This window comes from Homarus americanus, unplaced genomic scaffold, assembly GCF_018991925.1.
Source record: "Homarus americanus isolate GMGI-L3 unplaced genomic scaffold, GMGI_Hamer_2.0 scaffold36970, whole genome shotgun sequence".
In the NCBI taxonomy this organism is placed as follows: domain Eukaryota; kingdom Metazoa; phylum Arthropoda; class Malacostraca; order Decapoda; family Nephropidae; genus Homarus; species Homarus americanus.
In genome coordinates this window covers 1,018,080-1,044,645 of record NW_024740094.1, presented here as the reverse complement: position 1 = coordinate 1,044,645, position 26,566 = coordinate 1,018,080, and the positions used below count along the sequence as shown (strand labels likewise).

Genomic DNA, 26,566 nt, shown 5'->3' with positions numbered 1-26,566 from the left:
CATCACAGCTCCCAAAGGGGCAATGCAAACCAGCAACAGCACCCCTTGAATTCTTCCTTGCTATGCACTTGCAAGCTTCGTACACCATCAGTCATGTAAATAGGAATATCTTCTCATATTAAAAATTAATAAAAGCTGTGGGACAGGTCTGTCAATTGCATCTTGATTATTCAATAAGTTTGATCTCCTTAAGAAACCTCTCTCATTATTCCAATCCAGTACAAAACTGTAGTAAATAAATTATCACTTAAAATTATGCTATTCATTAATAATTTTACAAGGAACAGAAATAATATCACAAAATAGTAGTGAAACCTATTACAGATTGCATCTCACTTCATAACTACAGTATAATCTGTTAAACTACATTGACTATGTTAAGAATACAACTACAACACGCTACATTCCTTCTTACTCAATTATTTTCTTAAAACACACACACAGCTCAGTGTAATATATAGCTGGAGGTAGGTAAAATAATTATAAAATTCCAAATATGAAATGTTTATAAGCAATCATTTCGTATCTGTATGGACTTTACACCTATTTTGTATAATATGGTCAAGTACAAAAAATAATTAATATCTGTTGAAGTACGAGCACAGAGTGGCAATCACAATTCTCAATTATGGGCTTACTCACAATAACATAGTACACAAGTCAAGGGGTCCTAGTAGAGGATTATGTTTGGGCATATTTAGGGGACAAATCAGTAATGAGAAATAGAAGTAGCTTGGAGTTCTTATTCTAATACAGTATACTGTAGTCATTTCCAATTATCCACTGAGATTGATTGATGGATTGCCTAACCAGTGTCTATAGCTTCTCCCTGAATTTAGCAGAACACTACACTTTCATCCATGCATTTGCTTTTTCTCTCCTATTACCAAATTATGTCCTCTTTACACTTTTTATATGCAAATACCTTACGTAACATGAAAAAAGTCATACTCGCATCCAATTCTCTACACAATATCGAGGGCCTGCTTATGTGGCAATAGACGAGACAAGTAATAATCTATTTTACTAATTTCTGCCTTCTGAACACTGGTACCGAAAAACACATCCTCACATACAGGTAGTGTACATTCAATGTTCCTACAATTACAGACTGCACTGAAACAAACAAATCACTGCTTTCAGCACTGGCTAGTGCACATCAACAACGGTATCAGGATACAACACCAGATAATGTAGGCACAGTAACCAAAAACTACATGCAAAATGAACTTTAAAATTTTTAATACAGTATCTCAACATGCTTTTATTTTGTTCATTTCTTCATACACACATGGATCTGTGCCTAAATTTTGTAGCCTAACCCCCACCATTTACACAGGCACCTTACTGTTTATTTCCTTGATATTTTTTAAATAAAAAAAATATATATACTTGTAATGATAATTTATATGGAAATGAATATCAGCATCTCATTTAATATTGTAAACAGTTCTTGTGGGAAGATTTGTTAATGACTGATGTTATACTAAAAACTCGAGTGTACAGTAATCCTCTTTTGATAGAATCTAGATACAAATTTAGATTTCTTAAAATCTTATATAGAAATCTAGACTAAAAAGAATTGCATAGCAATATAAATTAATACTATTTTTCCTGGGATTTCATCCCTTTGGGAAAGTTAAAAATAAATGTAAGAGTCAAGCCTTATGCAGTGACATAAAAGGGCCTTACAAGATAATTTGAATATTTATCAGAGATCTTTATTAAGCTATTCATTTTACTTACCATTAACAGATTGTTATAATACATGTTTTATATTTGGTTGAAACTTGTTACAAATACACTGTTTTCTTTCCTTATCAAATTACAACTGGTAAAATATGACAAATACAACAAGTATCCAGTTGGCAGTAGTACATACTCAAGTCCTGTGCACAGTGAGTAAGAAGCTATCAGTAATAGACAAGATATTTGTACATACAATACTCTACACTTATGAATGTCATTTGCAGGATGTTTAACTGTACTAAGGAAATTTCACAAAGAGCTACTGTAGAAAAGCAAGGAGCAGACAGAATTTGAAAGGAGTGATAAAAGTGATCCCAGCAATAGTTATACTGCACTATACTACTGTATACCTCCCATAAACTATTTTCTTTATTTAAGTTAGAGGTAGATCCCAATTTACAATGTTTCAGTTATAAGAAAATTTGAAGTCACTAATTAAAAAAATAAACAAAATAAAAAATTAAAAAAAATTCCATATCAACTTACAATGAAAATGAATCTGACAGTGATGGGTGATAAGAGTAATTTAATACACCCCATTTATAGGATCTAATGAAAGTAGTTAAAAATGTGACTGGGTGAAGGGACCAACTTGAGACATTAAATTGCAAAAACCTAATGTTGTCAACCAGAACATATTGAAAGTATTTGGAGCAGTGATATCTGTGAGAATCTTTAAGATACTAAGTCAATAATTTACTTCAGTACTGTACTGTGTGTAACTAAGGGAGACCTACCCAGATAGTGCCTCAAGAGGAGCCTCAGCAAGACTAAACATAAATGGATGTACGAACATATGAAGAAACACAACAGAGACATACAGATAAGTCAAGTTTAACCTGCTGTAAATTGTAGTTGTGACATTTCTTCAAGTGTCTGTCTGACCCATTTTCTTTACTTGTGCATATACAATTATTACTGTACTGCACATATGTATTTCACTTATTCTGTTTATTTGTGACTAATAATCATTGTGTACAAAAAAATTTTTGATTAAAAATAATATTACACCCTTTTGTATATCAGGGTCGACCTGTATTGTGGCTCATAATCATACACAATGTATCTGACCCATAGATATCTATATACAGTACCAACACTTTGATTCAAGAAGCCAATTAAACACAAAGAGCAATAAGGCCCAATTCAAAACGGTGGTTTGAGCCTTGGATTTGAGCTTGGCTCAGGCGTGCAAATAGGGATTCCTCGATCTAAAATTTCCTGCAGTGGATTACCCATATTCAGAACATTGGCTTGAACCTCGGATCGGGTATCTGTTTAATTTTCTTCAATTACGATCAAGGATTCGAACACTGAAATCCAGCCAATCACATTTCATTTACACCATTACGACAGCCAATCACAGTCAAGAGTAATGTTTACAAGATTGTGGAGGTAACTATGACTCTCCAAGTTTTAACGGAGTTGAAATCTCTTCTTGCAAGGTTAGTCGGTGAAAATAGCATTTCGGAAAACAAAAAGACAGATGTGGCATCAATTATATACAAATCAAAGAAATGGAAGCAAATAACTGAGCAATACAACTCAAGTGCCAATGTTCAAAAAAGAACACCACTGCAACTACGAACTTGCTGGAAGAATATGAAGGTCAACGCAAGGAAGTATATTGACAGATGTGCTTTGTAAATGTTAATATCTTACCTTTATTTATCTAGTCATATGGATAATGATGCAGGTGATAGTAGCCTGTATAAATTTTACATAAACAGCACGGAGCCAAAGAAAAAAAAAAACTCAGAATTGCAGAATTTCCCTAACAAGCATTTTAATTGAACTGTCAACCATATTTTAAAAAGCACTGGAGACTGACAAAATTATAAAATATATATATATATATATATATATATATATATATATATATATATATATATATATATATATATATATATATATATATATATATATATATATATATATATATATATATATATATATACACACATACACACACACACAGAGTATATGGTTAAATTCTGTTTGGCTATGCCATGGTTTTATTCAAAGTACTTCAGATTGTCTACTCATATCACATATAGTTTACAAGTACAGGTGCTCCTCTACTTATGAATGAGTTACGTTCCTGAGACTTGTTTGTAAGCCCAGCTTTACTCTTGTAGATACCAAACATATTGAAAAAAATGAAAAGATTATGGATATTTAGTACAGCTATACCCTTTAATACAGACCTTAAAACCTGGCACACACTTCTCCTCTTTGGTAATGTTTGTCTATCTGGAATTTTCTTCAAATTAATCCAGTCTCATTAAACACCTGTTCTGGCAAAATAACCCCCAGTGATGATGTTTGTATCTCTGAAAGTTTGGAAGTTGAACATTCTTAAGTAGAGGAGCACCTGTACGGTACAGTATCATTAAATAAATCACCCGTCTATTATGAATTTTTGTGTGTGGCAATGGTTAGTGTTTTATCCCCAAGACTAGCTACCTGCACACAACCGGGATGTTAAGAGCCCACTTTGTGGATCAATACATTACATACAAAAAGAGTAATTGCCAATATCAAAAAAAAAAAAATTTAGTTTACTTTTTGACATAACCCAAAACAGCACTCCAGTTCCTGCCATTGCTTATAATTTGTCTTTTGTATTTTGAATAATTTTAAAAAAGAGCAGTCAACTTTATGAACAATCTTGTCTCCAGTTACTTATATTGATAATGCCCGACTACTTATATTGACAATGCCTTGGCTTTTAAATTGAAATTTTATTGATTATGAAACAATACCAAGGCACTAATTCTGACCACAGTAGGAAGTGTTACTTCTTGATAATACTTGGCCAACTTCAACAGCCCCAAGAAAAATGACAAATATTTAAAACAAAATATTTAAATCCTTTGAGTACTGAAATAGGGATGGTTGTAACACTCACAACAATGAAGTTTAGGTCCAACAAGTCTGAATAAAATTTGTGTTTTAAGCATAAAGTCATCTAAGCTGGTTTAGAGAATCAATTGAAACTTGAGCAAACTTATAGAAAGAAAAGGCACTTGGAACTTCATACAACTGGTACAACATATATTCCTCCAGAGAAATTAAGAAAACTGACATATTGTTTGAAGCAACTATAAAACTCTAAATTCTTTGTATTGGTTTTTACTGGGCAACTAGAATCAAATTTCTACTCGCTATCCAGTCATTCTAATTTTACCAGAATATCTCCATTTTAAGTTAATTTCTGTAATAAGACCAGACTATAAATGCCCCGTCGATACCACAAAAAGTATGCACGGAAACAGTCAAAGTTCATCTCTCGGTAATTGGCTTCTCGAAATACTGTATGTGGAACTATCCAGTGATCATTAGTTCTGATAGGGTTCAGTAAGACTACCATGCATAAATGTCAGGTGAAGCTCAGGTAATGTTCATAACTACAATTATACATCTGCTTGTGTTTGATTAGTACATCCAAAAATGTTCCAGACACTAGAAGGACAAATATTCAATGACCTGTACTCTACTAAACAAATTTTAATCTGGAAGGTCACATGCCCTACCAAATCCAAAAATAATGGACCTATTAAAAAAAAGTTAGTTATAAAACACGAATATAAAAAGAGTATAACTTAATGTTATACTTCTGGCCACAGACCAGGGCCAGATTCAGGAGTGGGCAAAGTGGGCAGCTGCCCAGGGGCCTCCACATATTACAATATTTTATTTATTTGTTTATTCATTTGGATTATCTTTATTTTCATTCTTTAAAATTCATGTTTATCTATTCTATCACGTAAAACTATGTTCAGCAAGAAGCGTGATAGAAATTAGGCAAGCTACTCCTTGAAAATCATGAATACCTGGTTTTCCTATGAGCCATATATTTTTAATATAACTGCGTATAGCTTCAAAATTCTCCAAAGAAGTGTTCAAATTTCAACATTTTCTCGGGGGGCTTACAGCACCCCCTGGAACTCCCAGATGTTTAGGCTCGCTTCACTCGCCACCCCACCCTCTTGGGTGTCAAGTGCCTTTGGAAAAATAACGCAAAAATAGCGTGGGGTACATTAAGTTGAAGAACTAAGTAAAAAGGATAAGTAATTTTTTTACTGTACACATGAAATCAAAACTAAATAATTGAGAGTAAAGTGAAATGATAGATTAGCTAAACTTAATGACAGGAAATCTACTGACTGGTGTTTAAATACTAATTAGTGTACTATGACTATAATACTTGAGAAACACTAAATGTACAAACTACTGTACCCAAAATACAGAACTCAATCTACACACAGTACAGTATACTGATCTATGTTATGTTTGGACATGATTCCATCAACTGGTGTATCGATTACTGAACGATATTTTGATAATCAAGTTCAACAAAAGTAAGTAACAAATGTTCACTTTGAAACTGTGTTAATTATTCTAGCATGTACGAGTTTTTTTTTCCACTTGTGTAGAAAGCATTCTGAGGCAATTTATGCAAGTAATATGAAATAACTATCTATTTGTTGGTGAACATTATTATGCTCTAAATTAAAACTACCATAGTTAATTTTTATCAAGTTCAAACTTCAATCTTTCAAAACCACATCAGTACCTCTGAAGATTATACTGAACCAGAAGAAACTACCTTCAGACTAGTTATTACAAAACTACAACTTGCTCACAGTGGTAATGACAGCATTAAACACTGAGTAATGTACCCATTACTGTGCTGTAATAAAGGACTGAATGCATAATACGGGGTTTCAGCAAAATTAACAACCCAACATTCTACAGATCTATATTCCACAATACATTAAACAATTATGAATTTTAGCTTCCTTAGTACAGTAATATTTACACTCAAAACCTTTGTGTGGCAGAGAAAGGAAACTTAGTATGAAACTTAGGCATTCATAATGTTAGATATAAAATTGGTTTTAGGATTAAATTCAAGTTAATCTGAGCAACACTACATCCTAAAATGTTCTAACAGGAAATATTCATCTGGTGCCAAATGATGATATGGGATTGGTTGGTTTTATTTGAAGGAGGGCAAGTTGAAGAAATATTAAAATACTGTAGTTTTTTCCCAGCTCAAATACTACTCTGGTACAATATGACACAACCAACCGACACAAAATTAACACTGACAGACAGGCAGCCATAGTAATGTTTTTAAGCTGCAGGATCACGAAGACATAAATTTCATGTACCATTGTCTTAGGAATTCTATTTTGTAATACAACCATTTTAATCTAAAATGGATGGTGCCCTGCTGAAAATTAACACAAAATACCTTAATTATACTGTAATAAATTGATATGTCGTGCTTTTGGTGGGTGGGGGGTAGGAATGGCCCGATCCAATTCAAATAAAATAATTACAGTACCTTATACAGTTCGAGTTCAATCATGAAGCATTAATTATTCTTGTCCTTCAAACAAATATAATACTGTAGATACTCTTCTCTAACCCCATGTGCACGATGTCCTCTCTGTGCTGAATAAAATCGACTGGCATTACCCAAATAAAATATTTTCAAGTGGGGTCCTGGTAGTGAATGAGTTAAAAAAAAAAAAGAGGTACCAGTGTTGGAGCACCATGATGCAGACTGAAGAGAAAAATGTGCCTGGTCAACTATACTTATGTAGAGAGAAAATGCTTATGCACAAAAGGGTGCCTGAACTTTATATGAGTGATCAAGGTGAGAGAGGAGGAACAACACATTAGTGAAAGCTTCAACATGTTGACTGACTGAATTGCAAACACTCCAAGAACAATCTAAAGAATGTAAATTGAATTCTTAATTAAATTTAGGTTCATCTTTTTGTTTACCTTTTCCTGTTCATCCTCTGCCATCAAAGCATGAAAAATAACTCCACATTTCTCAACAAACTTAAGAGTTGTCAGATACAATTTATGGATTTTCTTAAAATGTCCTGACAGTTTTGCATTACAAAGGCCAAATCAATGCTAACACTACTATCTACACACAATTTCTAAAACTGTTCCATATTGGGTAATAAAAACTGAAATGAACATTAAAAAAATCCTGTAAAATATTTCTTTTTCATTATATTTTTTTATAAAATAGTGCTAATTGGTGGGATCATGAAGACAGTAAGACCACACAAAGAGACTTATAAATATTTAAGTGAATAATTTAAACTTGCAATTAAACTGATTTTGTGACCATCTCGTAGATCTGGCTAGTTTAATCACAATGTCTTGGGAGTATATCATGTACTACTTGCAAACAAAATACAAATGAAATTTTTGTTTTTCTTCAACTTGTTTAAAGTATTTTATAAAACAAAATGAAAATGGGAAATGTATACATACAGTATACTGTGTAAGATTTACAAGAAGGAAAATTTAATGTCAGTAATTAGTGAAGGAAGACAAACCAAAGTTTTACGTACACCCATTACGGTTCAAAACCTACAACAAAGTCTGAGTTTACCAAACATGCTGCCTCTAACTTTGACCTCATTAAATTGAAGTTGATTAAAAAAGATTTAACGTACCTATCAATATACGAGTGCTTTCTAAGCAAGACTCCTGAAAGCAAACTATATTTCTGCATGGACTGATCTGCTTGAAGCTGATGATCTAAACCATCAGAAGAATACCCGAGTTAGTCGATTACTGTACTTGAGGTAGTGTTACATCACCAGAAACTATGGAGAGAGTTTAGCCTATGAGCTGCATATACCACCAATGACAATGTTGGAAACTAGGCTCTTGTTGAGGGTAAGCAGCCTCAAAGAGAATCTGCCATTCTGTGCTGTTGCTTAAGTATCCTTTGACTGTCTTACCTATGGTCAATGTAAATGTCACAGTTTTGGACCCACTGGCTGTGGTAGAACTCGGATCCTCACCTCCACACACCTTTCAAATAGTTCAACTTCTGCCACCATGAAGTTCATTCTGCTTAAGACTTCACACATTTGCTTGCCAAAATGGGTGCACACTAAAATTGAATTAAAGTCACATAGTGACACAATCTATAATGAAAACATAAAACTTGCTTATTTTTGTATGATAATTCACCCGTTTTTATTTTAAAGTTAAAATCTACCACCAACGCTAGGCGTACTCCAACCAGCCTATTAGATTTTCATCTCCATACGTGCTTGAACAGCACCAAACTGCATGCTAAAATATGGTATATATGTTATCAACATAACAAGATTACAATACTTGTTTCTTAACTCTAAGAGTGAGGTAGTCCTGATAAGTTATCAGGTTGTGGAAAATTCCTGAGAGGGTCATTGGCATGGTCAAGGTTGCTTGCTGGCACACACTAGAGGTGTCCCTAACATACTGCTGGTTGAATCTTTCTTAAAATTATATTACACATTTTTCAAGTACACAATATTTCTGGCAATTCCAAATTTCCATTAAACTGTTATTTACTTTGGCATTTTATGTACATGAAATTCTAAAACCTATAAAAATGAAATGAATCATTGGTCTGTAACATTAAAAAACTTCTTTTTTACAATGGAAATGATATTTCAACAATTTTGGATTATGCAACCTCCACACACTTACCAGCAACACCTTGACCTAATGCTCATGTGGCCCTAAATGAGCTGCAAATCTGTATGCCTACAAGCATACACATATGTACACACATACAGATGTATAGTCCCTTGATGAGTGGTCTTTGTTGCACATGTGTGGAATGACATATCAAAGCCAAACATAGAATTGGATCCCTGAGTTAACCACTTTGAGATATATATTAGTCTAAGACCACAAGAAATATTGTGGTAAGGAACAAAGAGGTAATCTATTGAGAGCACCACATTAAGTCCAACTACAGTATCAAGCCATCTGTCCTTTAAAATGGCTAGAGAATTCATCCTTTCATCCACCCATCTAATCTCTCTAACTAGAGGGCATCATCTTCCTGAGCTCACCAAATAAAACTGTGAATGCATATATACAAAAGTTTGAAGCCTCTGACAATAAAAGTATACCCTGTATCATTCTCCAACAACAAGTGAACTATCATGGCGAGTGGAAACGCACCAACATACCTGTAAAATTTGTACGATGTTTCATCACTTTGTACTTTGTACTTGGTATGCAAGACACTTATGGCGAGAGAAGAGCATTCCTCGCTAAAGCTCACGTAGACTGGAGCATATCAAATATAAAACATTCACAAGTATACCAGCCTGGGTCCTTCAGAACACCTGTACCCGGTTGTTACCAAAGTCCACCACAATGATGTAGCCATCTGGCGATATACAAATTCCACTGGGACGGTCGAGCTGGCCTGGCGCAGATCCAGGCATTCCAAACTTGCACATGAAACTGCCATTGGGGTGAAATATTTGGATGCGGTGATTTCGAGAATCTGCTACTACTATGTGTCCCTCCTGGTCAACAGCTACACCTTGTGGTCTCAAAAACTGTCCTGTTCCTGTGCCTTCATTTCCAAGAAACCTCGCTGACTGAAAATCTGGATGGATTACAAGTAGCCGATGGTTATTAAAATCTGTGACAACAATATGACCCTCATGGTTGAAGCAAACACCACGTGGTGAATCAAAGTGTTTCCACAGTGCACCTTCAAACCCATATTTGTTCAAGAAGGTGCCATCATGTCGGAAGAGTTGGATTCTATGATTTCGAGTGTCGGAAACCACAATATGACCTTCTGGATTGGTTGCAACATCCCAGGGATAGTTGAACTGCCCATTTTTGCTTCCCTTCTCTCCAAACTTGAATAGGAAGTTTCCATCAAATGTAAACACTTGGATGCGGTGATTGTCCTTATCAGCCACAATAATTCTCCCCATGTAATCTGTTGCCACACCTGCAGGTCTGTCAAACTGTCCTGGCCTTGATCCAGGCTGTCCAAAACAGTGGTGAAAGGTGCCATCTGGACTGAATACTTGTATACGGTTGTTGCTACGGTCAGCAATGATGATAAAGCCATCTTTATCGGCACAGACTCCCCATGGGCGGCATAACTGACCATCGCCTTCTCCTTCGCCACCTATGGTTAGCAGTACAGGACCCACACTGGAATAAGTTCGTCCAGTTTTGACCTGCACAGTAAATGGAGATCCCTGTATGTGCATTCCATGCATAAGCACAGAAATCACATGCTGCCCCTCCCCCTGTGGTCGGTAGCTCACCAAGTATGAACCATTACCACGGTCTTGGACATCAGCCGTTGTATTCATACCATCCGCGCCATGAACAGTTACAGTCACCTGGTCACCACCCACATGCCTCTGGTCTGCAAGATGATTTTTTCCATGAACTAAGAAAGTGGCTAATTTACCTCGTAGTGCTTGTTTAAGTCCACTTCCAACAGCTAATGAATTTGAAGCATACCCCGATGAGGAAATGAAACCCATTGTGTTAATAGCCTGGTAGAGAGAATTATCAGGAGGAGTGAACACAATATTATCATCTTCATGGGGACTAAGATGGGCTTTAATTTGCCTCAATTCATTCATCTCGGCTATAACTTTGTCTCGTGTTTGGAGAAGTTCAAGGTGGTTGGCAGAGTCTACAGAGGAGCCAAGAGTATCTACTGTGTGTGTAAGCCTTGCAAGTGCAGTGCTCAGGTCATCAATTTGGTCCTGTAGAGTTTTACCTTTAACTTGACGGATTCTCTCAACTTTGTGTAACAACTTCCGTTCACGATCTTCTAAAGCTGATATATGGCGTCGTGTTGTTGTACGAACATCACTTGCAACAGCCTGAGCACGAAGGTCCACACGGTCAACCATACGTTTTGTCACACCAATGCTGTCCTCAATTGCACGGATACCAGTCCTAGCATCAGTCAATAGTTTCATTGTAACAGCGCGTGAACTTTCGGCAGCATTCTGCAGATATGTGAAGGCGTGTCCTCGGTGATCACGTAGGGTACACTCTCGGCAAATGGCAGCATTGCACAATTCACAGTAGAGTCGAACCACCTCTCCATCATGCAAGCTGCAATAAACAACAGAAGGAAGTGGAGAGGAGTGTGAAGGGATGGCCGGCGGAGGGGATGAGAGACTTAGTGGCGTAAGACAGTTATCTTCTGAAAAATGTGACCGAACTGATCCGGACCCATTGCCATTACCGCTACTGACATCTTCATTTGCCATTCGAACAATAAAGTGGTCCTTAGTGAGACGAACCCGCTGATGTGCACGGACACATGAATCACAGAGGGCTTCATTACAGTCCCGGCAGCGGGATGTGGCGGCCTGCCCATCATCGCAGCTTGCACACAGATAGAGGGGATTTCGATTGTTGCCACTCAGTTCCTTGTGCAGGATTGGTAGTGGAGGTAGTTGCTCACGATTGTTGACGTGTGGTGCAGAGGGACTGACCATGCTGGTTGGAGGTGGTGGGTTGGTGATATCATCATCTGTTGTCACCATTTCGAGAAGAGAAGGCAAGAAGAGTTGAGGATTAAGTGCATCAAGTGGCTGATCAAGGTTAAGCTCAGTGTGACAGGTCGGGCAGGCGAGTGTGGCGCCTACCAGGAGGGAGTCGAGACAAGGGCCACAGATGGCATGAAGACAAGGCAACACACGGGCCTCTTCCAAGCCTCCCAAACATAGTGGACACATTACTCCACTGTTGTTATTGCCTAAATGTAGCCTATCTCCAATGGACAAGCCACTGTTATTCATCGACACCGCCACACCCAGCCCACCCAACCCGCCCAGCCCGGCCGGCCCCAACCCATCCAGTCGCTCCCGCTCCTTAGCACTGCCCAGCCCACCTGGGTATGCACTCGCCATCCTGTGAAGAGAAAATCATCATTAAAATCCGTCCCATTTAATATTTCAACATACAGTGGAATTATACTTCCTTAAGTATTCATAATCAATGACAATACACATATAAATATAATATCAAAACAAGTAATTCATATACAGTATCTTGGAGATATCAGTTACTAAATATTCTTTGCACTGCAACAAATCTATGTAAACACAGTACAAAAACTAAATTTTAAGAACATTTATGTAATTCCTAATGCACTTATGATGAGGGAGAGGTTTGTTAGTCAGTTCAATAACCTTTCAAAATTCTGGAAACACAGATAGCTCGTGCCCTGCAGGAGAAATATGTGTTTAAGGCGTAATGCCGCACCAATTTATGGCAAAGCTGAAGCAAATTAGCAGAAATTTTTAAATTATTTTAGATATGAAAAGAAACAAAAAGCAAAGATAGAAAATATACACAAGGTAGATGCAATACATACACATTGTTTCTGCAATATGTACTGTACAAGTCGTATGAAAACCAAGGTCAAAGGACAAAATGTATTCAATAAAGTTATGACCTGACCTTTAATGTTGTCATGGAAGACCTGAACTACAGGGAATTACCTCACATAAATGACTAAAAACAAAAAGTCAGTCAAAAGACATCTATATCCCATGACCTTTTTATCTTCAATGAAACCTATAAATGAAATTAAATGCCAGATCAAAGGTCAATCCCACACCTTGTAAAACCACCAACCCAAAATCTTTAACACAAGCATCAACATTGACCAAGCCAGTGTGTGGATAGTGCCAATTTTCAGCTGATGACCTGACCTAGCTTGGAGAAAGACGTGCCCCTAAGTGCTCGTGTTAGTGACCATAGGAAATGGCCACCGTGGAACGTTGTGCTGTGAGGGAAGAGGGACGGTGTGTGAGGAAAGACGAGCCCTGGCCACTCTGTTAAGTCAGCTGCAGCAGTTGAGGAGAGAGATAGACGTTTTAAAGGGGGAGAACGAAGCCCTCAGGACTGAACTCCTTCAGGTAGGTGTCCTGCGTGTGGAGAGTGGTTGTTTCCAAGGGGACTAGGGTCAGACTCAGGAAAGCTGACCAGGGTGTGGAGTACAGTAACCCCTACCAAGTGTTGGAGGAAGCTGGCGAGGAAGACAAGAGGCAGGACGGTGTGGTGCCTGGAGAGTAAGGGGCAGTTGTTCAAACCCTGCCCAGTGGTAAGGTCTTGGTAGTTGGTGACAGCCAGGTGAGGTTCTTAGATAGGGCATTTTGTGTAAGAGATAGGAAATGTAGGACTAGGGTGTGTTTTCCTGGGCCTGGGATAGGGCATGTAGTTGAGAGGATAGATAGGGTTTTGTCAGGGGAGGGTACCAAGCCAATAGTGTGTCTTAGTGTAGGAGGTAACGACATAGTAAAGGTTGGGAGTGAGGAACTTTTCAAGAGGTATAGGGAGGCGCTAGGGAAGGTTAGAGATAGGGGAGGGATCCCGATAGTATGTGGTGTCTTGCCTAGAAGAAGAGTTGGTGGTGAATGGCTGTCCAGGGCAATTGCTATAAATTGCCGATTGGAAAAACATTGTGCAAGCAATGGTAGGGCATTCATTGAGAACTGGCAACCGTTCTATGGCAACGACTACCTGTACAGTCGTGACGGAGTACACTTGTCTCGCGCGGGGGTAAAGACGTTGTCTGCATCCCAGGAGCATGAAATTGTCACTTCAAAGGGGGGGGCGTTCACCAGTAGAGAGGTCATGGTAAGTGGGAGTAAAAATACAAGCAGGTCCTGTGGAGTAAAATTGGTTACTCAGGACAAGGGGTAAAACAGGACCAGGGAAGGGTAGGTTTAAATATATATCATACAAACAGTAGGAGCATTAGAAATAAAATAGACTTGCTGAGAGCGGTTGTATGTACCGAGAATGTAGACGTCATAGCAATCACCGAAACTTGGATGAATCTGGCGAGCAAGAACTTTATCAGAGTACCACATAGAAGGGTACAACCTTTTTCACAAGGACAGGGAAGGTAGGAAGGGGGGAGGGGTCACACTCTTCGTCAGGGATACATTAAAATGTTGTATTAATAATTCAATAAAAGGTGAAATAGGAACAGGAACAGAGTCTGTATGGATAGAAATTGCGGAAGGAAGCGAAAAACTAATTATGGGAGTGATTTACAGCCCAAGTCTTGGGAAAGCAGCAGCTCAGCCCATATGGCAGGAAATGAGTAGGGCAGCAAAATATAACAACCTGTGCATTATGGGGGATTTTAACTTCAGAAATATTGACTGGGACAAGATTGTAGGTGACTATGAATCGGAAGACTTCCTAGACACAGTACAGGACATTTTTTAAAACAAGTAATTACAGAACCTACTAGAGGTGACAATATATTAGACCTAGTATTAACAAATAAAAGAAAATATTATCAGAGATATCACAATAGGGGAAGAACTAGGGAACAGTGATCACAGCGAAATCAGGTTCACCCTAAATTGGGAAACGAAAAACAATGACAATAAGAGTACAGAGGTCTTATTGCAACTATATCTTGCGCTAGTCAGGCTGCACCTCGATTATGCGGTTCAGTTCTGGTGCCCTTATTATAGAATGGATACCATTTACTGGAGTCGGTGCAACGAAGAATGACAAAAATGATTCCGGGACTTAGAAACCTTCCACATCAAGATAGATTAAAGAAGCTAAACTTGCATTCCCTAGAACGATGAAGTGTGGGGAGATATGGTATTAGTATTTAAGTGGGTGAAAGGAATCAATAAAGAAGATATAGATAAAGTTCTTATAATATCCGAGCAGGAAAGGACTCGTAGCAACGGATTTGAGTTGGATAAGTTTAGGTTTAGGAGGGAGATAGGAAGGAACTGGTTCACAAATAGGGTGGTGGACGAGTGGAACAAGCTTAGCAACTTTGTAGTAGGTGCTGGAACGCTGGAAAGTTTTAAAGGAGGCTAGATAGATTCATGGATGATAGAGAGGTAGTAACTCTCGACAGGAGCTGCCATGCACAGGCCAACCGGCCTATTGCAGACTCCTTATTTTCTTATGTTCTTATTTACTGTGTTACCTAGAGGTATGTGGAACCAACGTCAGTGGGGTAACCGGGGCCCCAGCCAATCAAACTCCTTCCCGCCCAGGATGATGACCCCCCACTCACATCCGGCAAACAACGCATACCTGAACCATAGAAAAAATTAATCACCTTTATTGTTATGTAAAGTTAACATTGCACAATACCCATGAACTTTAAAAACATATGAATTACTGAATGATTAAAATACAGTACTCGAGAACTTACTGTACGAGTCATAACCACATGCACCAACTAACCTATGGGGGTAAACTCCACCTATATTATCCACTCCAGAGGTTAAATGACTGACAGCTAGATGTAAACTGAGTCACTCCATCTCCTTGGCAAATTCACCCTACAGATTTTGGATCACCTGAAGAATATCCATCTCCGCTTTTAACACTATTTGGGGAGGTGGTGGTGGTTAGGTCAGCATAAGGGTAATTAATCTTTTGGTGAAATAAAGCTGGGGGTGGAGATTCCAGCTGATCCCAGGTTTGTTTTTCATTCCAACTCGTTGTAATCAGAAGTAAAACTTATTGTACAAAAAATGACAAAAAGAATAGTTGTCAAGTTAATTTAATGATGTGGTGACAAAACTAACTTAATTTACAAGCAATCAACTTCTACTCATTTAAGGTAATAAAGTTCTTCATTTAAGCAACTTATTAAAGTTACATTCATGGTCACTTGCAAAAGGCACATATTTAATGGTGCCACTTACAAATGATAGGTATTTAATGGGGCCACTTGCAAATGATAGGTATTTAATGGGGTCACTTGCAAATGGCAGATATTTAATGGTGCCACTTACAAATGATAGGTATTTAATGGGGCCACTTGCAAATGGCAGATATTTAATGGTGCCACTTACAAATGATAGGCATTTAATGGGGCCACTTACAAATGATAGGCATTTAATGGTGCCACTTACAAATGATAGGTATTTAATGGGGCCACTTACAAATAATAGGTATTTAATGGGGCCACTTACAAATGATAGGCATTTAATGGTGCCACTTACAAATGATAGGTATTTAATGGGGCCACTTACAAATGATAGGTATTTAATGGGGCCATTTACAAATGATAGGCATTTAATGGTGCCACTTACAAATGATAGGTAATTAATGGTGTCACTTACACATGATAGGAATTTAATGGTGCCACTTACAAATGATAGGAATTTAATGGTGCCACTTACAAATGATAGGAATTTAATGGTGCCACTTACAACCAGCTAACCTGAACACTGCCCCCTTACCGATACTTAAGAGCCTGTACTTGTAAGACACCCCCCCCCCCACCTCATCAACACTAAGGTCCCAGCACACCGACTTAAAAGTAAATGGAGGTTACGTAGACATGACGGACCGCTCAAGGGTAATGTGGATACAGTACACAGACGACTGTGCTTGTTTTGGTATAATGTACACGGAGGTAGCAGGACCGGCCTGGCACTCGACCATCTTCACTTTCCCAAGTAGGTGGGTGAAATGAGGGGTGCCCTGGGCGCGAACCAGCTACCCAAAGAACTGGAGGCGGGTCCGACTAATTACCCAAATGTAGCCGGAATGAAGTCAAATAACGGTCCTAGATGAATAAATCGGACTGCCAATCACTTCTCGACTAGTATTTGGTGTCACAAAGTCACAAAAAAATTGTAAACTTAATTTAATCTGAGTTAATAGATCGAGTGCATGTACCTAACCTAACCTCGACTAGTATTTGGTGTCACGAAGTCACAAAAAATTGGTAAACTTAATTTAATCTGAGTTAATAGATCAAGTGCATGTACCTAACCTAACAACACAAATCAGATTAAATTAAGTTAACCATTTTTTTTTTACTTTATGACACCAAATACTAGTCGAGAAGTGATTAGCAGTCCGATTTATTCATGTAGGACCATTATTTGACTTCATTGCGACTACATTTGGGTAATTAGTCGGACCGCTGGAGGCCCTCTATTGTACAGTACCCATATCCATTATGATCGTAAATATCAATCAAATAAATAAATACGGAGGCCATTGTATTACCTTGTTCGAGTCTTCAAGTCGCCCCACGTGCGAGTCCTAGAGATGGAATATGTTGATAATTTAACAGATACTCTATATCTACCTACAAAGTTTGCCTATACTTGTCACTGCCGGGCAGGGTGATGTTGCTGCTGACAATCCTGTGTTTATACGGAAAGCCCAAAATGTACAAGTCCGATTTCCTTTTCATAATACCTCATATGAACTTCTAAAAATATCTGTAATTTCCATCAGCGGCGTTCCTGATCAAGTGGGTTACAGTATATACACAAACGATCAGGTAAAGTGCTGGTAGGAGAATTAGTACGTGCAGGGCCCCAAGAGTCAATTCAAGGTAAACCAATGACTATTACTATGAAGACATATCACATTACTCACGTTGCGCGGGTATGACTGGGGTTGGAGCCCACACTGAAGCTGGGCTGAGGCAGGTGGTGTACGTGACTATCTGGAGACTGATTGACCTGCCTTTGTGTGTCTGTGGGAGTGTGTCGCCTCACTGTGCCCGGCTCTCACCTCACCCCACTAGTACCTGTGGCTTAGTGAACCACACTGTACAGCCGACACCTCACCTGATTACTGGAACTAACACTACCAAGGACCTACCACCACCACTCACCACACCACACTACCATCGCTTCATGACGATCACCACCATTAGTCATCTTATCACCTAAAATCAACCATCCCTCAACGTAATCTTGAACTACCAACTTTTTTCAAATGGTCTGAAAAATGGCAGATGAAATTCAACGTCGACAAATGTAAATTACTCAGTATAGGAGATGTAAACAGGGAAACCAGATACCAGATGAACAACGATGCCATAGAGAAATCCGACTGCGAGAGAGATTTAGGAGTAATGATAAGTAGGAACCTTAAGCCAAGTAAACAACGTGTTTTTGCTCGTAACAAGGCTAATAAAGTACTTGGGTTCATACAAAGGAGTGTTAGTTACAAGACTAGCGAGGTCATCCTAAAACTGTATCTTGCTCTTGTGAAACCACACCTGGATTACGCAGTTCAGTTCTGGTCACCGTATTACAGAATGGATATAGAATCCTTGGAAAGAATTCAGGAGAATGACAAGACTAATCCCGGGCATTAGGAACCTTGAGTATAGAGACAGGTTAAAGCATCTTAATTTGCACTCCCTTGAGAGACGTAGAGCGAGGGGCGACCTGATAGAGGTGGTGGAAGCAGGGCTAAACAAAGGGGACATTACTACTCAAACTATCCAACCAGGAGCGAACTCGTAACAATGGTTTTAAATTAGAAATTTAGATTTAGGCGTGAAATAGGTAAACACTGGTTTGGAAACAGAGTAGTGGATGAATGGAACAAGTTACCAAATATCATCATTAACTCGAATACGCTGAATTGCTTCAAACATAGGTTGGATGCTCATATGAGCAATAGGGGTTGGGTGTAAACGGGACTGCCCAGTATGTGCCAATAGGCCCGCTGCAGTTTCCTCCATTCTTATGTTGTCAAGTCGTTTCGTGAATGCTTGCAAGTTAAGGAGACATGACAGTATGTCACATAAGCTTGGTGCAAGCCATTCCCAAACAGATGAATGACGATTTAACGTAACCTTACCGTCTAAGTGGGATGGCAAAAATCACATAAAAAAAGACAATTGTCAAGATTGAAATATTTCCATGTGGGATAAACGCCTCTTGAACAGCCTCTGATAGTCTGTGTAGTCGTGTCGGGAACGTTTCTTGGTACAGTATATTCCTCGCATCATAAACGTCTCGTTCATATCTCCACGTGGTCTGCGGTCTGCTGTTGATGCTATCTTTATTTTCTTGGGTGGTCTTCTTAACTAACTTCTTTAGCCGCGTACCACCTTTGTCACTCGTCTTTCCCCTGTGTTTGTGTACTCTTAAATGGGGTCGGACCAGAGCCTTGTAAAACCATTTGAAATTTTTTAACCCCTGACTGAAGGACAGCCGGTTCAGGCCCATCACCCGGTTAGCTTGTTAGGTGGGACTTTATCCAGTAATTAACGTAATCATAAACACGAGGATAACGAATGAATGAACCTTATCACCATCAATATAATTTAAAGAGTTTCTCGTGAACCAGACACGCGTATATTAAATACATTTGTATTATATTACTGATTACCCGAAGTTTTTTAACTTTTGCAGCCAAGAGAGATAAGAGAAAATAAAAGAGAAGATGAGAATAGATAATAAAGATACAGATAGAAATGAAACAAGAGAAACGAGATAGAAAAAAAAGTCGAGAAGAAAGTACTGTAATAAGAGAAGAGATTAGTTGAGAGAGGGGAGAGGAGTTCCAGTCAGAGGGACTCCTAGCGGCAGTGAGACCAACTAATACTCACCACGGGAGGGAGATCGCCATTGGCTAGCACCAACTTGACCGCCAGCCAATCCCCGCTCCCCTACAAAGTCATGCAGACACATGAGCCAGCTCGGTTAACATAGATTCCCAAAATATAATACGGCAAGTTCTCACCGACCTGAAGCTCAGAGGACGTACCTTTAATAAGACAGTCTTATGGAGGTAAACAACATACAATATTATCTAAGAGTCCAAAATGGCGTCGAAATTTCATTGAGACTAATGTAATTAGTGGTAGAGGAAACAGACCTTGTTAGGTGGGACTTTATCCAGTAACTAACAAGCTTGGCAAATTTGTTGTAAGTGCTGGAACGCTGGAAAGTTTTAAAAGGAGGTTAGATAGATTCATGGATGATAGAGTGGTTGTAACTGTAGACAGGAGCTGCCATGCACAGGCCAACCGACCTATTGCAGACTCCTTATTTTGTTATGTTCGTATTTGTTCTTATGTGACTCAGTTCAATGACAGGAAAAATGGTGAACATAGTTTTCCCGCCAAAAATAAGGTGCGCAGCCGTGTAAACAAATATCGATCGTCGCCCCGGCAACTAAATGGGAATTAAACGTCTCAACAACTGCTTTTACTTATCTGAAAAAATGATACACGGGAAAGGGTTCCGTAATCACGTGCAGGATATATGGTTGACATTCCAAATCACAATACCATTGGAATAAACTGATATGTAGTTTCTGAAAGGTCTGTAAAGTACAAGATTGTATTTTCCTTAAGTCTGCACAGGACGTTATATTTTCACTCACTCCCACAACACAGAATAACATTGAAATTGCTTTGAAACCAGGGCATAAATAAATAAATAAATAAATAAAGTCTGGTCCCCCCCTCCCCCAGTAAGGAGCGATTAGAGGCCATGACCTGGTAGCTGTGTGACCATGACAGTGAACTTGAGAATAGAGATAAGAGGACCTTCAAGATAACCTACTGACTGGCTGACTCACCTCGTGTATGGCTCTGACGTCACCTACACTCTCTCCCTCACCTCACCCTCTACTCCAGCACCGCCCCCCCTCTCTTTCATCCGCCTCTCTTCGTCTGGTGATAATAATTACCACCATAAGTTATATCGAATCAACTGAAGATTTGCCCCATGCTTATTTCATCTACAGTTTAAACACCCTAACATTTCCCTAACCTTGCCCTATTAGGTGTAGCATTAGGGTGTTTATCATCAGGTGAAATAAGCTAGGGCGTCTAACCTTCAGGTGATTCCCTCCTGCTATTTCTCAGACATAGGGTTAGTCAGTGACCCCACGAGCCTGAACACGTGATAGAGTTCCTTGGATATTTCACGAATGGTGGAGCAGGCATCATGAACCTGACCTCTGATCTGACTTCGACCTTACCTCGCCTTAACCCTCTGACCTGTCTTAGATCTATCTCGTGTCATCTTCCTCTACCAACAGGAGACCTCGTGTGAACATAAGTCGTCTACCCCAACAACTTCGCCCAAACTTAAGGCACCATTAAATATAAAACCAATGAGCTTTACTAATTTCATATTGGCCACAGTAATGACAATAAATTTCAGGGGGATAATATGTATGTATGTATGTATGTATGTATGTATGTATGTATGTATGTATGTATGTATGTGTTACCCAACATGTAAGGATCCAAATAATAATAAATATCGCATCCAAAGAAAAAATAGTTATGTCATCTCAATCTGTGTGTGATATGTGACGCCAGATCCACGTGGCTGAACTAACTATAATAGACCTTTGTGACATTCCCCTGTCAGGTCAGTTTCGAGTCAAATCAACTCAGGTCAGGTCGAGTGAGGTCAAATATGGATGCTCTGGGTATCGGGTGAAGGGGTGAGGGTCTGTATTATGGAGATTAGCACAAACACTCTATTTCACCTGATGATTAAGCACCCAAACACAACCAGGGATGGGGGCTGGTTAGGTTCGGTTGGTTAATCTTCAGGTGAAATAAGCTGGGAGGACGTATCTTCGGGTAAATTAACATGGAGGGCGTATCTGCAGGTGAAATAAGGATGAAGGACGTATCTGCAGGTGAAATAAGGATGGAGGACATATTTTCGAGTGAAATAAGCAAATATTTAGGTGACTGTTCAATAAACTGGACAACCCCCCCCAAAAAAAATAAAAAATAAAACACGTCTACTTTTTATAAAATTTCAATGAGTTGTATTGATTTCAGCTTAAAATCTGTCTTTGCTGAATGAGAAAGGTTAGACAGAACAGTCCAGAACAGAAACTTAACCAAACATAACAGAATCTCAGCTAACATAACCAAACCATCCCTAAAGCCAACTCAATCTAACCTAACCTGAGCCAACCAAACCACCTGATAGTTAAGGGTATTTAATATTCAGGTGAAATAGGTTGAGGGTGCCTAATCTTCAGGAGATCTCATTTCCCATTTAATTTTAGTGTAAACAAAAAATCAGCTGTTTCCTTACCTTTTAGGTCCCACACAGCCCACTCTCGGCCCCCGTACCTGCAGAGCAAACTAACAGATTAATATACGAGCACAAACAAACAACACTCTGGTTCATCTATGGGGTACAAGCGGGAAAACAAAATCATTGTAATTCATCTATAGGTACAAATAACAAGCAAAACACTAATGCAATAAAACAAACATAAGAATGGAGGAAACTGTTGAGGGTCTGTTGGTCCATATTAGGCAGTCCCGTTTACACCCAACCCATATCGCTCGTATAATCCGTCCAACCTATAACTGAAGCTATCCAACGTATTCGAGTTAATGATGATATTTGATCAAATTTGTCCCATTCATCCACTACTCTTATATCCAAACCAGCGTTTACCTTTCGCACCAAAATCTAAATGTGTCTAATTTGAAACCGTTGCTACGTGTTCGCCCCTGGTTAGATAGTTTTAAGTATATACCTTGGTTATGTCACCTTTGTTATGCCCCCTCACTCTACGTCTCTCGAGGAAGTACAAATTCAAACCCTTTAATCCATCCCCTTACTCAAGATTCCAAATGCCCGACCAATAAGATAAACAAAACGAGCGAAAACACACACACACACACACACACACACACACACACACACACACACACACACACTTCAGTAATTTGCTGGTGCACATGCGTCACCAAGTCGAGCGGCGCAGCGTGGGTGATAACGTGGAGGGTGGTCTTCAGCTGAGGATGAAATATAAACAAGGAGTGATAAGATTAAGCGTAAACTCCGGACGATGAATCACCCGATGACAGCTCTCAGTCACACAGGGGAGGGAGTACGATGACGATGATAAATATAACCACAAAAATAATAATAATAATAATTAGTTGAGTCAGATATGCCCATGTGGATATGATAGGGCCGGGTATGAGTACGAGGACCGGGTATATGAGTATGAGGGCCACCTATACGAGAATGAGGGCCAGATATATGATAATGAGGGCCAGATATACGAGAACGAGGGCCAGACATGTGATAATGAGGGCCAGATATACGAGAACGAGGGCCAGGTATGAGTATGAGGGCCAGATATAGGAGTATGAGGGCCGGGTATGAGTGAGGGTCAGATATATGAATGAGGGCCAGACTGAGGTAAACACAAGGCCTGACGAACAAGATTTAAGGGAAAGGGGAGGTATGGTCGGTAGTTTATTGTCTCCGGCCAATACCAACTGTCCCATCCTGTCCGTTCCAGATTATCCCCAAAAATGTCCCAAATTTGTACAGGATATTTAGGTGTCATAGGTCGTCCAAAATTACCCCCCAAACTATCTGAACTTTATTTACAGAAAAAAAAAAAAAATATCTATAAAGAATCCGATATGAGAATTTAAACCCTTGAACGAGAATGTAAACAAACACTTAACCAGATAAGGTGGAGTCACAGTTCAATTTCGCCGCCATATTTTTTCCCCTCCCGTAGGTTAGAGTCGGTTGCCATATGTTTTAAAGAGATTAATAAGGAAAATAAATGATTGTAACCACGTGGATGGATAATGGATTATACAAGGTGGGTGTAACGATGACTTACTGTATCTATATCCTTCTCCTCACCCTCCGTCATCCCCCCCCCCTCATCCCTCCACCTCCTCCTCAGCCCCCGTCATTTCCCTCCACCCCTCCTCCTCAGCCCCCCCGTCATCCCCCTCCTCCTCCTCCTCAGCCCCGTCAAATTTCCTCCTCCTCCTCAGCCCCCGTCATTCCTCCCCTACTCCCCAGCCTGTCATCCCTCCTCCTCCTCCTCCCCAGCCTGTCATCCCTCCTCCTCAGCCCCAAAATGTCCCCTCCCTCCTCCTCCTCAGCCCCGTCATTCCTCACCTCCTCCTCAGCCCCCCGTCATTCCTCCTCCTCCCAGCCTGTCATCCCTCCTCCTCAGCCCCCCGCCACTCTTCCTATTCCACCCCCCCCCGTTATCCCTCCCACCTTCACCCCTGCCACCCTCTCTTCCTCCTCAGCCATCCCTTGCCAACGACTGATGAACATTTTTATCTTACATCAGGTTTCAGATTTCCCCAATACAGGAGTCGGTACACTGGCCACCTGCTTATACCCCATACAAGGCGAAGCACCAGAGTGTTTACAGAGGTCCAACAGAGAAGCTAAGTGGAGTTCATGCTGACCTTCTTTGATTCATGCAATAGAGATACAAGAAACACCTGCAGTAGGTTAGGTTAGGTTGGCCATGGTTGAAGATCAGTCAAGGTGCTTCAGATATTATGCAACAGAGACGGACGGCGGTGTGTGTGTGTGTGTGTGTGTGTCTAACCCCTCGACGTCCCTGACTGACACACACTAACATACAGCCAGTCGATCAATATATCAAGAGAGGTGGTAACATTATGATATTGTGGAAATTGCCTTGACGTACGTACGTCTCTCTCTCTCTCTCTCTCTCTCTCTCTCTCTCTCTCTCTCTCCTCTCTCTCTCTCTCTCTCTCTCTCTCTCTCTCTCTCTCTCTCTCTCTCTCTCTCTCTCTCTCTCTCTCTCTCTCTCTCTCTCTCTCTCTCTCTCTCTCTCTCCTCTCTCTCTCTCTCTCTCTCTCTCTCTCTCTCTCTCTCTCTCTCTCTCGTTCTCCGGATTATTCTTTTTATTTGCTTTCCTTCCCTCCCCACTTTGTTCTCTTTTCTCACACTTTCCTCCTCCTCTTCCTTTCCTCCCGTCCCCCCCTCTTTCCCCGTTCCGTCCTCCCTCCCCCCTCTATCTTCCTTCGGTTCCGTCCTCCCTCTTCCTTCCCGTCCCTCCCCTCTATCTTTCTCCCGTTCCCTCCTCCCTCTTCCTTCGTCCCCTCCCCCTATCTTCCTTCCGTTCCCCTCCTCTTCCTCCCTATCCCCTCCCCTCTCCCCCCAATTTACAATCCTACAATGCCTATTTCTTCCAATCTTCACAGTTTCTAATTTCCCCAATCTTTGCTGTACTTTTTTTTTCAATCTCCGCCTTTCTCAATCATTCCAAATTCTGTCGAACGTGTTACTGAATCTTACGCCACCGAACGAATGGTAGGTTAGGTTAGGTTAGGTTAGTATTAGGTTAGGTCAGGTGGGTAATATTTTTATGGTTATCCTTACCTGATATAATACCATCAAGAGGGACGTTATATCAGTAAAACGAACAGGTAATAACCAAACCCTAACCTAACCCAAACCTCATCTAACCCAGCACTAACCTAACTTAAACTAACATAGCACTAATCCAACACTAACCTAATCTAGCACAACACTAACCTAATCTAGCACAACACTAACCTAATCTAGCACAACACTAACCTAATCTAGCACAACACTAACCTAATCTAGCACAACACTAAACTAAACTAACCTAACCTAACGCTAACCAAACCCAACACTAACCTAACCTTAACGCCTCGCATCGCCACTATACCAAGTCCCCGTTTCATCCTGGCTACAGTTTTATTACGGTCAAATTACCTGGGTTAGTTTTATTGAGTTTAGCAGCTGCTGTCCTGTGTCGCCCCGGGTCTTACTTTCCATTACCCACAACAACAACAACAACACACACATACACACACAGGTAGAAGGACATCAAAACCAAACTTTCTCCAACAGGACAGACAACACCCCCCAGCGGCTCTGCTTACCGACGCCCAGATAGGTAATATACACTGGATACCTAATAAACTGTTTCAATTCAATTAAATAAATATATCCCCAAGCAAGAAAGTAGACAGAGAAGATAATCAAATTGTAGTCTAAACAACTTGAAATAATATGAACCTTAGTACATGAATTAAGCGAGAATATGTTTCAGTCTTCTCAAGTAACAGACCGACACACACCCCCTCCCCCCCCCCTCGTAGTGGTACATCCTGTGTTGAATTAGTAATGCCAAGGCTCCCTGGCTCGACCACGTGCACCACCAGGTCTAACTTAAGAGAGCACGCCAGTCACAGCTGTGGGAGGGTGACGGATTGAGAGCCGGATCACGTGAAGATTAGGCACCCCAGCTTATTTCCCCCGATATTTAAACACCCGAACGCTAACTCAACCCTCCAGGTAGCGTTAGTGTATTTTATCATCAGGTAACAAAAAAAACTGTGGGGTGCCTAATCTTATAGTGATCAAGAGTGTCGCCTCATGGGTTCAAAGCTGAC

The 26,566-nt window shown here is 39.9% G+C and overlaps 1 protein-coding gene across 1 annotated transcript; it reads right to left on the bottom strand.

Annotated features, from left to right (window-relative positions):
• Window positions 1–9,860: 9,860 nt before the first annotated feature.
• LOC121875070 (E3 ubiquitin-protein ligase TRIM71-like) lies at window positions 9,861–12,488 on the bottom strand. Its single transcript, XM_042379417.1, has one exon. It carries the CDS (start codon window positions 12,486–12,488, stop codon window positions 9,915–9,917), a length of 2,574 nt encoding a protein of 857 aa, XP_042235351.1. The 3' UTR covers window positions 9,861–9,914.
• Between the last annotated feature and the right edge of the window lie 14,078 nt (window positions 12,489–26,566).